This window comes from Anas platyrhynchos, chromosome 2 (assembly GCF_047663525.1).
Source record: "Anas platyrhynchos isolate ZD024472 breed Pekin duck chromosome 2, IASCAAS_PekinDuck_T2T, whole genome shotgun sequence".
Lineage (NCBI taxonomy): Eukaryota > Metazoa > Chordata > Aves > Anseriformes > Anatidae > Anas > Anas platyrhynchos.
The window spans coordinates 123,923,459-123,940,100 of record NC_092588.1 but is presented as its reverse complement, the minus strand read 5'-3'; the positions used below and the strand labels follow the sequence as shown (position 1 = coordinate 123,940,100).

At 45.0% G+C, this 16,642-nt stretch overlaps 1 protein-coding gene across 1 annotated transcript in view; it reads right to left on the bottom strand.

Annotated features, from left to right (window-relative positions):
• Positions 1–16,049, bottom strand: part of JAZF1 (JAZF zinc finger 1) — a 183,661-nt gene extending 167,612 nt beyond the window's left edge. Inside the window, exon 1 of the mRNA XM_027450981.3 lies at positions 15,407–16,049. Coding sequence (XP_027306782.2) covers positions 15,407–16,037 — 631 coding nt within the window. The 5' untranslated portion in view covers positions 16,038–16,049. The remainder of the gene's footprint in view (positions 1–15,406) is intronic.
• Between the last annotated feature and the right edge of the window lie 593 nt (positions 16,050–16,642).

Genomic DNA, 16,642 nt, shown 5'->3' with positions numbered 1-16,642 from the left:
TTTATTCTCCTACTGTATTGGTGCCAAAGTGGAAGTTCAAGATCTGTTACACCAAGCGGAATTGCCATGAAGGAGGAGATCAGATGGCAAATCAAGCAATTCAAATCTTGCAATAGCCTGGACCCATTAACATTGTGTAGACAAGAGTGGCTTTTATCTTATTCCAGTCTGCTTTGCAACAGGCCTTCCTATTTCCTTTACCCCCCTGGACAGAATCCACAACAGCAATGCTGGTTCACGGTTACATGAAGTTAAAAACATGCAAATTCCACTGTATGCTGTATTTGATAAGCAGATTAATCTCTGTAGTCCACATGCACAGCAATGTGTTGGCCATCTCTTACAGGCAGTACGATCTGTTCATCGTGTCAGTGGAAGCAGGGGGAAATGTCAAATCAGAGGACTAAATCCTCAATCCACAGCAACTGTGTACAACTCCAAAGCTGTACACAGAGAAGATGAAGTCGAAACAATGCAGAAATCTCTATCTAGTGGTGAGGCACAGGTGATCTTCAGAAGTCATCTCTGGCGTATTCATTTCTACAGGAACACTGGATATATGCTGAAAAGGAAAATGTAAAGCCAGCCCCCTTGTGCTCACAGTTAGCTACTGAGCACAGTGCTAGTAAGCCATGTTGAGGAAATAAGGAGCACTGTTTTCATTTTCCAACATCTAGTTCAAGCTGGTAGTATTGACACCACCACAAGTGCACACCAACAGAAAAAGACTGCATGGATCTCAAAATCTTCACTCCTGCATGAGCTGCTCCCTCAGAACTAAAACATGAAAACCAGCTGATCACATATGTGCACATGCCCGGCATGAGACCCATAGACCACAAAATGTGTAAGAACACGTTCAGTCTCAGGAAATGCTCACAATCAGTCCTCAAATTCAGTCCCCACAAGCCACTATTCCATTTATCTAATTCCTTAAACCGGGCCCATCACTGTCGTTATCTGAGTTCTCAAACACAACTGACAAGTATGCACTTCACAGCCTATCTCATTATTACTACATGTTTGTGACAGGCAGATACACAGGCTTTTTTTCCTCAGTTCTCCTCCAACCAAGATATCTGTTAAAAAGTCTGTGTCTCCCCAAGCCAGCCACTGTGTTATTCAAGCTGTTCTGGTAAGGTCACGTCATCGTTACTGGATGTCTTTCATATTACAACACATCCTAAGCAACAGAAACAAGATTACAGCTAAACAAGATTCTGGTATATTAACATGTCCATCAAATAACTTGTAAATGTAATGATTAGGAAAAGTTTTGTAAGTCATGTAATGTTCTCGAATCTCTTCCACAGCATAGAAATAACTCTGTGCGCTCTCTGCACTGCTTCCATTCTCAACATCCATGAAGGGAGGATGGAGCAATAAATAAATCAACCTACCTCTCACTACCACATCTTCTCTTTCCCCAGGTCATCAGATTGGAATAGCTTCCAAGCCTGATTTATCTTCCAGTATAAGCGCTTCCTACAGCTCCGCCACGTAATGATGAAACAGCTTTGTTTAACTAAACCATGTATGTCTATTTAAAAAGCAGTCAGTACCAAAAGATGGCACTGCAAAAGGCAATGTGGTTTTCAAAGGATGAAGAGCTCAGCAGTCCCTAGATATAAACCCTTCTACTAGAAAGTATCTTATGGTGATTGTGCAAGAACTGGAATACTCCTCTCCCTTCTAACACAAATCACTATTTCTCCCTTCCTAAAGGGAAGAAAACTCAGAGAGTACCTATAGATATAAGGCAAAGTATTACAGTTGTGGTTTTCTTTTGGATGCACAGCCCAGAAATGACCTATGCAACTGGAGATAATATACAGTGAATATATCCCACTGTAAGACATTATGTGAGATACCATACAGATAAGCTACTGTCTAAGTCACATGGATATACATGCAACTGGAAGGGGCAGTATTTTATTCTGGCCAGGTAGACTCACGACTGTCTGGATATGATGAGCTGTTTTGTTTGTAGGAGTCCTTTTTCACATCCCGCTGCATAGCCATGGCGCTGTAAGACCAACTAGCAGAGTACAAGGAGACAGAATTACTGTGAGACTTCAGCTTCATCTACTTAAGCATCGACAACAGTGTACAATACTTAAGAGGAGACCACTGCGCAGCATGGATACCAACTGCAAAAGCAAACCTCCTTTGCCATGCTGTAAAACACCCTGGGGTTCAAAATATACAATACAGAGCAGTTCAACCTGTTGCATTGTATTAACCTGGGGGAAGCCAGTGCCTTGCCTCAGACACATGAGACGAAAGTCTCACCTTCCATCTCCTTCAAAGGTCCCTGTACTTATGTTCTGCTTCTAGTGAGAAGTCAAAAACATAAATAAATCCAAACCTTTGCTTTCCCAAACGCTTGTCATCAGTTTTGCCTAATACATTCTAACTTCCATCATCCAAGATGTGTGGTTGCTTCACTTCAGAGGTGGAAAGCTGTAATGGACTCATGATGAGGAAATCAGTCAAAAAAAAAAAAAGTCAGGACAGGAGGTTCACATAAGCAGTCACTGAACTAGCTGCAGACTGCCTTCCAGAGAGGCTATTATTAGGAAGTCTAATCTTGGAAAGGGATCTATTCTGCTGTGGAATCACTGGGAGAATAGGAGAGTGGGGAGGAGACAGAAAGAAAGAAAAAAAAAAGCAGTTCTGCTACAACAGCAATGGAACAATGTTTGTTTAGAAGGGATGGGCAATTGTTTACAACAAATCCAAGGACTCCAAACACGATGGCTTTAAAACTGACCTTAAGGGAAAGTTCACCGTGTTCATGAAAGAAGAGGAAAAGGGTACATCCTATCTGACCAGGAGATGCACTATTTCTTCATGAGGATTGCTTAGGAGTATCTAGACAGACCACCTGCAGAGCAGAGAAATTTAAAATACCAAGAGGGATTCAGCTTGAAAACTAAGGTAGATAAAATAACCTATATAGATGATCCAATGTGAAAAAATTTATAGTAATATGGACTATAGGAGTTTTCAAAGTTGATTGACTGTGAGGGCAGTATACTGAGGATACTTCAGGCATGTTTTAAGAACTCTGAATCTCAGTCAAGTACACTCCCCAAGCAGACTGCATGAACATCCCTGACCATCCACTCCCAAAGTGAGCCTGCAGAAAATGAGTAGCCAGAATAGTTGTTCCTGAACTGTGGGTGCCTCCAGATGGCAAGAAAAAACATGGATTCTATTCAGGCAGGTAACTCTGCCCAGCTTTTGGGATTCAAACACTGCAGCCAAGACTGCCTGTTAAAGAGCTTATAAAAAAAAAAAAAAAAGCACAGTTGTCATTCACAAACTCCTTCTGTTCCTTGCTTCAACTTCAAATTTCTTCCTTCTTTACTCCTTGCTATACTCTGCTTTTTTGCTTTCTCTAGAAGGTTGAAAATCAGGAAAAAGTTGTCAGGCATTAGTAGAGAATGCACCCAATATATGCACGTGGTATATAAGGCTGGAGTCTCTTCGACCCTGAAACTTGGTATTTCAGCATTAGTTCTTCAAATTGAGAGACAAACATCATACACACTTGCCGAAGATGGAAAAGGAACCTTCTGGGTTTACAGGGTTCACATAGTAACACAGGGGCCTTATCAGTACAAATGAAGCGTATTATACTATTATACCTGTGTAAGCAACCTGTTCCTAGTTGCACTTGCCCCGTAGAGAATCAAAACTAAATAAATCAGAACAATGAGCACTGACAACTAAAGAAGGCTTTGAGATTTTACACGATGAAGTGGTTCAGTGGTTCCAGGACAGAGGAGCAGCAGCAGCTGTGACAGAATGGGGAAAAATAAACCACTCACCTATGGAGCAGCAGCAGAAAACAAAAAGAACAACCAGCAGGGTTAGCAACAGGTGAGCACAGCCACAGGCTAGAGGTTTTCTGAAATGCAGGAACAGAACAGTAGACAATTTCTCATTTGCCTAAAAACCCTAAAACATGTCTACCAGCTCTAAAACAGAATACATGCATAATGCCTTTCTCAGTGGACATTTATTATGCAAAGGGAAAACCACCTTGGGTCACCAAAACCAAAATCCGTGGTCTGTGTGGGTACCAGAACTACTGAACATAACTGCTTATCAAAGGCCACACAGTGCCTGAGCAGACCCTCCTACATGGACAGCAATACGCAGACGTGGAATTTATCATCCCTCTCCTTCTGTCAGGGTTTGACAGAAGAAAAGTCAGGTGGCAGGTTATGAGTGGGGCAGCATCTTCCTAGTTTAGGAAACAGCTAGGAGATTAACAGAAGAGAGATGTAAAGGTCTGTCTTTGTTCCACACATCAACACAGATTAAGAAAAAATATTTTTTATGCCAACCCCCCACTACGTATGGGGTTTTTGTTTCTGTGTTGTGAAAGGGTGACTAATCCTACACAACTGTCTTCCCAAAATGCAGGTACTGGAATTTTTCTTTTTCTTACTTCTGCAGTTTACTATTCTGTGTCAATTTGCCAGCAACAAACTAAGGATCTGGGCTCTTCTGCTCTCACTTTTCATCCTAACCACCTGCATCTCTCCAGGCTTCTGAAAGAAACATTTAGCTGGTCTTCAGTTAGAATTAATATTTATAAATTACACATGCAGAAAGATCAACATCAATTATTTTCCCTAACTATTGATGTAAGTCTAGTAAAACAAAATGGCTGTAAAAAACGTTGGATTATTTCACCACATAAGTTAACAAAACTGTCTAGACAACTGTATGCTCAGCTACACACCCCAGTTCTAGCCACACATAGCAGAGAGCTACTAACAAATACTAATATTATACGAGGTGCCAGGGATCTTAAGCAGTCACTTGTACCACTGCAGGCAAAATTCCTCTCCTTTGCAGTATTAAAGAGGGCTGGGGGAAGCAAGGTGGCGGAGGATTCACTTTTCAAATGTAAATGCGACGGCTTCTCAATAAGCAGAGACAGGGAAGAAGCATTCCTACACTTCCAGAACGCTTCCTGGCAGTAAGGAGTCTCGCTGCTGGCACACTGTGCTGTTTGCAAGAGCAGAAGGGGTCACGAGCTACATGTACAGTACATTTCAGAGGTCAGTGGAACTGCACAGAATTAGGGTAATACCGCTACAGGAACTGGATTTTTTTTTTCCTTCCTTTTTTAAATAATTCAGATTGCCATTGAGGGGAAAAGATGCAGCTACAGAACCAACTCGGTATATCTCAGTAACACTCATTAAGCTAATAAATTAATGTTCATTTTTATTATACCCATTTCCATATCTGACATGCATTTAAGGGTGTGCATACAGTTCAGGTAAAGCAATAGCAGATACAGACATTCTCACTGATCTCTTTCACAATGGTTTCAGACTCTAATATGAAAATTGCTCCAGAGCTGAAATCCATTAGGTAACGGTAGCTCAAAGGTAATTTCTTCTACAGAGTGATTAAAATCCAAGCAGGTCATATTAAAATACAAGAATGCAATCAACATTATCCACAAAAGGTAACAGCAACAAATACCTTTTCCCCATCCTGGGTATCCAGTTATCATCTCACCTTAACAAGCTTCGCTTTCAGGCTCTTGATATTTACCCTGGCCCTGGAAGCAGGTTCAGAGAGCCACTAAAACTCCTTGGCATATAACTTTGTTCCAGATCACTGTGTCCAGCGCAGACTTTATCTCCCCACTGAATCTGGTCTAAAGAGAGCCCTGGTAACCGCCCCAAGATAACTGTGAGCAGACAGGATTATTTGCTCTGTTCTGAAGACTCACTCTTCACAATCTCACCAAAAATTGCCAGTGAGAAAGGGGTCATTCTGGATAGCTAAAAGAAGAACGAGATATTACATCCAGATAACCAACTCTCTGGATAGCTGCCCTGGGACAGAGAACAGTATTTGGAAGTCCTGATAAGCGTGACCACGAAAGATAAAGCATGAGGACTACACAGCTACAGCAGCTGCATTTCTCATCTATAGTAACATTTGCATGGTTCAGGATTATTTAGTCAATGGAAGAGATTTTCTGAGATGCAAGGAAACTGCTGCAATGCTAGGTCGGTGTGGGAAAAGTCCTACAGCACAGGTATCGAGCACCTCTAAAGTATAGCAAGGGCTTACACTGAACTTGGGAAAATGAGGTTCCCTAGCATAGTCCTCTGAAATGGAAATGCATACAAGAAAAAGCAAAAATCAAACAACAACAAAGCCCCACATGTAACAGTTTCCCACCCTCTACCATGCTCTGTCTCTTCCGAGGAGCACACAGCGCTTCTAACTACACTAGTGGACCCTAGGCCACCCCAATTTCTCCCTGGAAGGCTGTGCAAACCACAGAGGTTTATTGTAAATACCTCACAGCTTTCCTCCTCCTCCCTCCAAACGTCACAGTAGTCCTAAGCAACTTTTAGTTAACTTGTTATCCCTCCCAGGTCCATGGCACTCTGCGCTTGGATGAACAAGCCCCAGCTCGAGAGCACAAAGCAGCATATTCCTGCTTTTTCATGTCACAGCTGCAGAGAGGTTTTACTCCCCTTCCCACAAATCCATCTTTTTCACATTAGCAAACACATTAAATGAGTCAGGAAGTTCTTGCAATGCGGCCTAAACAAATCTATGGGGAAGAGGAGCTATTTGGGGGTTTCTCTGGAACTCTACAGCATTTATTTCTGTCCCCCTCTATCCTAATCATGAAGAGTTCACATGATGAAGCCTCAGTAGAAAAGTTCTGCTTCACCTGGCCCCAAACTGAAATGCAGGTGAGTGGGTTTTTGTTTGTTTGTTTTTATACATCAAAACTGGGACCTTAATAACTCTCGGAGCGCTCAGGTAACCCAGTGTAAGAAATAATGATGCCTGCGAGGTAGCAGACACTCCTCTGCAAGTTACAGACACCACAACACTTCTACAGGTTGTTACAAAAAGATGTAAAAAGACCTGGAAAATTTACAAGTTTTTAGAAAAAGATGTAAATTTTCCAGGTCTTTTTACAACTTTGTTGCCAGATTTACTCAAATCAAAGTCAGTACTTTGAACTGAACACAACAGCAAACGGGAAGCAAGGGCAGACCTCAGTAACCTGGTGTGCAGACTTCACCTGCAAGCAGGTAAGCATCCGAAGTCTCCACGAAGCCCTTAAATGAATTCCTGTACCACGCACACACGCTGATGAAGATGCTCAGAACGATTACAGCAAAAAGAAATGAGTGCAATACGACAGACAGTTTTGTCCCCTGAATGCCCCAGTCATCTGTCACAACATGGGGCCGAGTTCACATTCATGTGCCCATGCCAATCTCAGACAGCAGTGAAATTGGATCTCTGGCATCTTAGATGTACCAGCCTGCAATTTCTGTGTTACAGCTCCACTTACAGCTTCTGTCTGGATACCTCCTACAAAGTAAGATGACCACTTTACACATTACTGAAGAAAGATGCGATACTTTACATCTCCTTGTTTCCACAGCACACTCAGAGATTCGGTAGTTCTATTTTTATTCAATGAATATTTACTCTTTGTCAAAATATGTCGGAAAAAAATATATATATATATTTCCAGAAGGAACAGAAACATTTGCAGCTTAGTCAAGTTTGACAATGTAGTCTTAGAAAAAAAGCAAAAAGTGCATGTGGGGAGAGAAATCTCAGCAGTGTCCAAGTATTTCCTAAATTAAAAAAACATTTTGTTGGAGCAATTTCAGAAATGTCAACATTTCAAAATGAAAGTGCTCAGCTCTGCACAAAAATCTCTTAAAAAATCTTTATAATTCAAAGTCAGAAGAAATGTTTCAAACTACATCCGAACTAAATTCTGATCTTTGGGTCGTAAGACAGCCAAGCTTGGCTTCAAATCCTATTGTTTTTTTTTCCTCTGCTTTTTCCAGTAAACTGATAAATTCTACTTAAACTAATAAATTATCTTTCTACTTCATCCTTCTACTACAAGACAGAAATGGGACTAACAGCTGTATTTCAGTCTTTTTTTTTTATTCTTTTATGTATTATTATATCTTAAATGAAAGTCCACAGCAGTAATGTACTCTAGTGTGGGCTCTCATCAGAGACGCAAACAGCACTGCAGTCTCTTTGGTCAAGTAATCCACTCCCTGTCTTTGTCACAGCAAATAATTCAGAAAGAGCACCCTAAGAGTTCAGGGTGAAAAATGCAAAAATCAATATCAAAGAAAATCATTAGACTATACATGGGAATACTTCTTGTATTCCATAGGTCAGAATATTACTCTAGCCTCTCATAACTAAAAGAAAGTCTAATAAATAAAGCATTTGCAAATGTCTTGGTGTAGAATCAGACACTGAATAACTGTAATTGGTTGCTTAATTTTAATTGCGAAATTATTCACAGACCCTTAAAACCAAGGACCTTTTTGGACCTTTTTTGTTAACTACAGCTAATTTATCAAATCTATTCTTTAATTGTCACTGTTTCAAATTAACACTAAAATCTTAGTCTGTGACTTTCTCAATGTGTATTTAGCTATCTACTTAGATTTTTACCAAATTTTGAATCCCTGGTGTTTACTAGAGACAAATGAAATAAATTCTTAGTAAATCATAGCTTGCTCAAGAAAAAGAAATATAAATGAAGAAAAAAGCACATTCAGGGGCAATACAAAAAGTACACTGAAAGCAGCTGGCCCCCAGTGCTTATTTGTTTTGCATGAAAGTGTTCTGCAGCCTGTCACAAAGTATCTCTGATAACTTGTTTATATTTACACCAAATCATGCAGGAGGAAGGAACAGTAGAAGAGTTTGCCTCCGGATCCAGATCAGGCGTGTTTCCTTGTCTTTTTAGCATCACCTCTTCCTCGATTATTTTTTATTGTTCACATCATCTTCTCACATTCCCCAGGTAAAGATGAGGTGAAAAACAGAAGATTTGACCTGACTACTTTACATTCCTCATAAGGACGGCTGCTCAGCTACAAAACTCATGCCCTGAAAAGCAGACACAATAATCGCTACACATTTTCGCCCCCAAATACAACATGTATGCCCAGCTCAAATGAAGTATGACACAGCCACTACAAGTTACCTGATGTTTCTTTGACTTGTTTCACATGCTAAGTTGTATTTATTTAGGTTTGCTCTTGTACAAGATGAACTGTCCCTGCAAACCGCCGGTACGCAGCCCCGCAACAGGCCTCACCCGAAGCCACTCGAGTAGGCAGAGGAAAAAGAAAATATTCCTATTGACTTTATACAAGGCCTTCAAACTTAAAAAGGAAAAATGTGTTTGTAACACGTTAACAGATGTTTGTTTTCAGCCCTTTCTTCCTATAAAACAGGAAACTGAAACTTTAAGCCCTGAAAATATTTTATGCCTTAGCCCCTCCATGTAATCAGCAACCTCAGAACAAAAACATATTTCGTGTCATAGCTGTATCAAAAATCATGTTTTAGTTGAAGTTTAATGGCAATTCCATTTACCTCCATATGATTAATATAATCTAGGCTTTGTCACAAATGTTGCGCTTAATGTTTTATCACAATTTAAATTCAAACCCAAACAGCAAGGGAAACCAGACCTGGAAATGAAACAGAATCCCAAAATCTGCTCTGCTCAAGATTACACGTGGGGCAGAGAAAAAAAAAAAAAAAAAAAAAGGTGCTGATCAGAACTGTTAGTCACAAAGGACTATTTAAGAGAGAAAAACCTTCCCAAAATAGAATGGCCTTTCTCACCACACCAACTTGCAAAGCGAGTAAGCAACATCCTTGGAACATACATCCTTCTACATCACTGTCAAATGCATTTTCTGTAAATAAATAAAAAAAAAATATATTACAGCTGGACAGAAGATTAAATTAAGATAAATACTGCCACAATTAGGTTTCTCTAGTTGCTTCCAATGAACAATAATTGGTACTGCTGCTGAGGTAAATAAGTGTAATTGCTCATTTATTCTGCAAGGCCACACATTTATGCCCATTACATAGCATAGCAACTGAGTACAGGCGTGTCCTCCAATTGCCAGGTACTGGACAAAGCATCCCATATGCTGACTATTTTACCTCATTTCCTCATATGGGCTGCTGCTTGGCTAGAAAAATGTTCCCTCATGCCCCGAAGAGCAGACATGATAAGCATTATATGTTTTCTCCCCCAAACTGTCCCATATAGTTGCCGCATCGCTTGCAGTATGTAAGAAGCCTTAGGATAAGAACTACCACGTCTTAATAGAGGCAAATCTGACCTCCAAATTTTAATTTATACATTAAGCAAAATGCTAAAATAGAGCTGCATGACACTAACTGCTTATCTTCCTATTCTTCTGAAGAACTCTGCTTGAAGTTAACAAAATCCTTCCAGGCTCCGGTTTGCTAGGCCTCCCGTCAGTGCTAACATGCACAGCCCCTTGTCCTCATCACGAGCAACATGAAAGCTTTGCATCTTTCTGTGCTTGTTTTACACAGCGTACTGCGAGCTCCAGTATAGGAGCTGTCACTGTCATCCCACTGCACTTTATCCAATATGCTGGTGGAAGTTTCCCCAACACAAAGGGGAGCAAAGCAAACATCTCAGCAATACCAAATGCCATTTTTTTTTTGCGTGTGCCTGCAGCCAGCTTGTAACTCAACACCTTGCAGCTAAAGTGAGGACATGGCCCAACCTTTATTAGCATTTCTGAGAAAATATTGAAAGGGCCAACTTGAAGCAAGCTACATGCATTCACCCGATGGATTATGAAACCACTTGAACTCCTTGCTGCAGAATTTACCCCCCTGACTGCCCGATGTTAAGCACAAAGTGAAGTCACTGAAGGCAGCAGATGCCAAAGTTTCAGGCAGAATTTCAGAAGCCTCTTTCCTCCTCTATATGACCTGAACTTTTCAGATGCGTGGTATTTTATACGCAGCTTTTGGTCCATCTTCTGCAACTATTCTTTTGTTGAAGTTGTGTTTTTCTTGCTAATCCTACTACTTGGAAAAACAGCTGCCTGTGCTCTCACAGCAAGTACTGTTCTGTTGCAGGAGCCATCCTAGTATTTGGGAACCAGTCAACTTTAATGAGAAGCACCACAGCTCAGCTCTGACGGCCAAGGCCACTATACAAATACCTTGCTGGAAGCTATTCAATAACAGGACTGTGTGTGCGCAGCGCCAATAGATCATCTTAGTTTGTGTGACTATTCTATATGCAAACATTTGGGGTTTTTCTCCCTTCAAGCTCTGCTAGCCATTTTCAGCACAATACAATTAACAACTTCTATCTCCATTAATGTGCCTTCTGATTCATCTTTTGCGTCTCGTCCTATACGCAGTGTTGCTTCTTCAGGCCCACTGTTGTATGTTCAGACACTCATTTCATTCACATCCATTTCTCAGCAATCAACAGGTCTCAGGAAAAGCAGAACTGTCCAGATAAGCCACAGAGCTGCACGGGTATGTCATGTCAATATTTGCCATGAAACAAGGGAGCACATGAGAGCACATACTGGCTCAAACAAGCAACAAACTCATCTGCACATGTGATTAAAAATACCCAAAATAAATGTAAATCAAATTAGATATATATGTTGTCAAAATCTGATAAAGTGACTCAGCTAAAGTCCTGTCTCAGTTTTCAGACCGAACATTACATTAGGAACTAGTTTTAAGGAGGTACTGACCCTCCTCTCTAAAGGATACAGATCAGCTATGGGCAGATTAATGAAAACGATCAAACTACAGGAAAAAAGTGTGTAGCCCTCCAGACTTCTGAGAACAGATGACAAAGCCCCAGAAGATTATTTGTACCAAAATTAGACTTGAATGTAATTTCAGAAATGCTCTGTGGAACCAGAACTGCTGTTCCTAGTATTACAACCTTACCACACAGCCCAACTTTTGATGAAGGCATCACCTGGACAGAAGAAATGCAATAGAAATTGCCATGTTGCCACATCTGAATAATAAGCAGTTAGGTTTTTCAGATGTTTCCCCCACTGCCCCACCCTCTTCTACACAGTACTCGTTGGGGAAATAACTGGCTTGGACTGATATAGCCTATTCTATAGGGTGAATCCAGCAAAGAGTGGTAAGTTGGGCCTTTTGCTCCCACCCCAGAGATACCAGAAAATAAACCAGGTTACCTGAAAATGGATAGAGTATCTAAAAATCAAGAGACAGGGAGACCGCCTACTAAAGCAGACTAAAAGACACCCTCGTTGGCATGCTTACAGGGAAGGTGACAGCACTTCAGGTTGCACGAACGAAGTGCTGGTAGAAAAAGATCACAGAGAAATATTGCAAAAATTACTAACCAACAGTTTTGAATCAATGTCTATTTTCAGCTGTGAGCTGCAGAAAATGAGAATACAGCCTGTTTGGTAGTCAGCACTGCCACAGAATTACAAAAGTTCCTCCTGCAGAACACACTCTCATTGCCTAGAACACTGTTAGGGCCCTCTGAAAGGCCCAAGAGCAATATTCCTGATTTAGCATAACTATTCAGTGCAACAGAACACACAAAGGTAATACTTAAATGTAAAAACAGAAAACGCAGCAGCCGATCACCACCTCAGATGTGAATGTTTCATCCAACAGGCAAAACTCTTCCAGGTTACCTGCACTGATTTTCTTTTTTAAGGTACTGGTCATATATCAGGTGGTCCCTAAGATGTAAGGGAAAAAAGAAAAAAAAAACACAAAACTGCACAATGAATTACTTCATTACTATATCATTATTCATGAATATTATACTACAAGTAAGAAAAGGAACTATAGAACCCCTCAGAAACCAACTGCATTTCATCCCCAAAATGCCACAAGTGTTTCCTTATAGTAAGTTGAGCTTTGCTGGCAAGGCTGATGAAAAAGACCCTTGGGTAAGTATTTGTTTTTTCAGGGACAACTGAGCTCTGAAGAAATGACCAAATCCTCACCAGCACTCTGCTGAGGATGTGAATGGCTGCTAACCCACCCTGTGGAATGTGACACAGCAGCAGCACTGCAGCAACTGGAGCTACACGGAGGGAGCATCAAAAGCTGATGCCCTAGAGGTCTCCCCACACAGATCTGTTCACAGCATCAGGTTTGTTACCTGCACTGCAACACCGTTTGCTTTGCAACCTCCCACTTCAGTTTAAACTAATAGCAGAAAATAACTCAATTGAGTTTTCTTTTTCTTGCAGCACACACGGAATGTCCCAAGCAACGTATGTTTTACATGGCACGTTACCCTGCTCTGCATGCCAAAAGCTACAGTTATTTTTTAACATGACAAATTTTGGTGCACATTTCTAGACCTGCATGACAGAAAGCATTGGATTCTGTTTGCATCAGACTTACTGTGGAAATAGTTCCAACACAAGCTCCTGTTCAGGCATTTGCTCCTTTATTTCAAAGCTGCCTTCGGAAACGTTAATCATTTTCTGGCAGAATCCATATCATGTGAGTTTTCATCCTCCGATCCTTCAAGCTGCTCCAGGAGCACATCACAGGCACCACCCTGTACAGCTGAGGCCTCCATGTGAGGACTGGGATCCATTTTGGTGTAACAGGTGCAACTCCCAGCTGCTTTGTCAGGTGTTTGATAAAGGTGAGTAACACAACATACCTGTGCCTTGTACTCACAAACAGGTCAAGTTTCACCTACCTTCACGCCAAGGTGAAGTGTTAAAGCATGAGCAACCTTACAGCATTTTGCACCACTTAGTACACCATCAGATGCATGTGTGATGTCTTATGTGCAAAGTGTCTGTTCTGTGTACTCCAAGTGTTGGCCAATGCCACGTAACATGTATGTGCACATGCTGAATCAGTAGCCCTTTATTAACTTCAAGATAGGGGAAAAAACAAGTCATATTTGAGACAGAATTAAATATACAGTTATTAAGGAATTACAGTACTTCCAGATAAAGTTCTCCTCTCTGCTGAGGAGTCTGAGAACTGCTGAGCAGCGATTACAGCGCAACGCACAGCCCGCGTGGGCTGGCCTCTATCTTTCCTGACACCCTGAGGGCTGTGACACCTACGGGCCGATAACCCATTTGAGGGACACACCAGATGACTTACGAGCTTTCGCTTGGGGTAACTGCTTCCCCTGAGCTTTTCCATCGCGATGTGACGCAGGGCGTAGGAAAAGCGAAGATTATGAGATTCTAGAGAAAACCCCCCAAAAGCCAGCAGCATCACAGCAGCGCGGTGCAAGCGCGCCGAGTCATAAGTTGCAGAGTCTTGTGGTGTGTGGTTTTGTTACTTCATCCCAGACCCTGTGGTAACGAGGAGCAGCGCACCTTTCATCCTTCTGACCCGTAACGTGAAATGAGTGTGCTGTTACACTTGCAATTTGAAGTTTGGTGTTTTTTTGGGGGGGGATATTTAGGCCTGCCTATCAGAATATAGTTACACTGATGAAACCTGCGTGTGTTTCGGTTTGTGGCAGCACTTTATTTCCTTCCACTTCCACCAAAGCTCGGCAGCCTGCGGCCCACAGCCACCCACTTCAAACTTCAGCATCCCCCATCCCACCACCCCGCCGGCTCCGGGACCCGCTCTGCCTGTGGCAGCACCACCCCGGGCGCGCCTCAGCTCCGAGCCCACACCTGCCGGAGCGGCACAACCCAGGGAAGGGAGAACCGGGTCGGGGGGAACCGAGGGGCCGCGGCCGAGCCGCGGGGCGCTGCCTCCCCGGCGGGCACGCCTCGGGCCTAGCCGCCGCCGGAGCAAGGCCGCCGGAGGGGGGCGAGGGAAAGTTGGCGAGCACGGCCGGCAGCCGCGCCGCCCCCTGCCCGCCGCCCGCCCGCCCGGCGGCCCCTGCGCACGCTCCCGCCCGCCCACGAGGCCCCCCTGGCCCTGGCCCTGGCCGGGCGGGCAGCGGGGAGGGAGGGAGGCAGCGCCCCGGCGGCCGCGGGGCTGAGCGGGGAGGGAGGCAGGGAGCGGGGCGGCGGCGGCGGAGGAGGAGGAGGAGGGGGGTGGGAGCCCGCAGGTGATGGGCTGAGGGCGCGGAGCCCGGCTCTGTCCCGGCGCTGCCCCGGCCTCCCCTCGCACGCCGCCCCATCCTCGCCGCCACACCTAGCAACGGCGCTGACAGGACGCAGCGGCGGGAGGAGGAGGAGGAGGAGGAGGAGGAGGAAGCGGAATGGCTGCCGCGGCGGCGGCTCCCTCCCTCCCTGCTCTCCCTCCCTCCCTCCTTCCCCGGAGCCCTGACAGCCAGAGCCGGGGCGGAAGCAGCAGGCGGCGTGCTGTGCCCGTCCTCTCCTCCTCCTCCTCCTCCTCCTCCTCCGGGGCTCCGCACTCCCTCCTGCCCATGCAAACTAACTCCCCCTGGCCGCGGCCACCACGCGTCCCCCGCCCGTCCCTCCACGTCGCCCTCCCGCTGCACCTTGTGCCCCCACGCCCCCTACCCCGGCTCCTTCCCCCCCTTCCCCCTTCCTTCTGCCCTGCCCCTGCCCCTGCCCCGGGCGCTCACCGATGTGGTTGTCCTCGATGTGCTCGATGAGCTCCGCCAGGGTGGGGAAGTGCAGCCCGCAGCCCCCGAACCTGCAGGCGTTGGAGAAGAAGGAGGCGGCGGCGATGCCTGTCATGGTGTTACATCGAGATCCCCCCGCCGTGCCTGCTCTGCCAGGGCCGGCGGCGGCGGCAGGGCGGGGAGAGGCGGGGGCCGGGGGGAACGGGACGGCGAGAGGGAGATGGGGAGGGAGAGAGAGAGAGGAGAGAGAGAGGCTGGGGGTGGGGAGACGACGACGAGGAGGAGGAGGAGGAGGAGGAGGTGGCGGCGGCGGCAGCGTCGGGAGCGGCGGAGGGGAGGGGAGGGCCGGGCTGGGTGGGGGGAGATGAGGCAGCCGCAGCTGGGAGGAGGGACCAGCGCCGCTCCGTAACAGCTGGGCTACCCCGGCAGCAGCAGCAGCGGGAGCGGGGCAGCCCCGCACCGCCCTGCACCGCCCCGCACCGCGCCGGGGGTGGGTGCTGCAAGGGGGGCACCGGCAGCGCCCCGCAGACAACTTTCGCCCTGCAGCGGGGACGGGGCGGGGGGCGGCGCGGCGAGACGGCCGCCCCTGAGGGGAGGGGAGGCGAGGGGAGCCGCCCGCCCGCAGCCCCATGCAGGGGGCTCGCCCTCCTCTCCCACCCCAAGGCTTTACCTGCATGGGCAGGGGGCACCTGCAGCCGGGCCAGGCCTCCGGGGGTCGTCCCCCCCCCCCCCCCCCCGAGCACAGGGCCCACCCCGGGCCTGATCCCTCGGCTGCAGCCCCGGGGGGGTAAACGAGGAGGAGGAGGAGGAGGAAGGAGAGAGCAGGAGGCACGCACCTCGCTCTGCAAACCTATTTTGACTTTTTGTCTCCAGAAAGCTATTCAGCGGAGAGGCTGACTGATTAATTGATTTTAATGAAGGTCTCCCTAGGCTCAAATTCGCAGACAGCTTTATTTAAAATTAAAAGGGAAAAAAAAATAAGAGAGTACTTGTCAGGAAGCCTCTTTCCTCCCCCCCCCTCCCCACTTCTGTTTTATAATAATCTTTTTCCATATTTATATAGTCCTACAATACTATTAATGATTTTGAGAAGTGTAACTAAAAAAAATCTCAAAATCTATATAAAGCTCTCTTAATTGCCTAGACATAAATAACTGCACTGATCCCACTGATGGATAACAGCCCTAGACAGTTCTCATCTCTATAAAATTAACCATGTGTATAAGGATAAGCAGG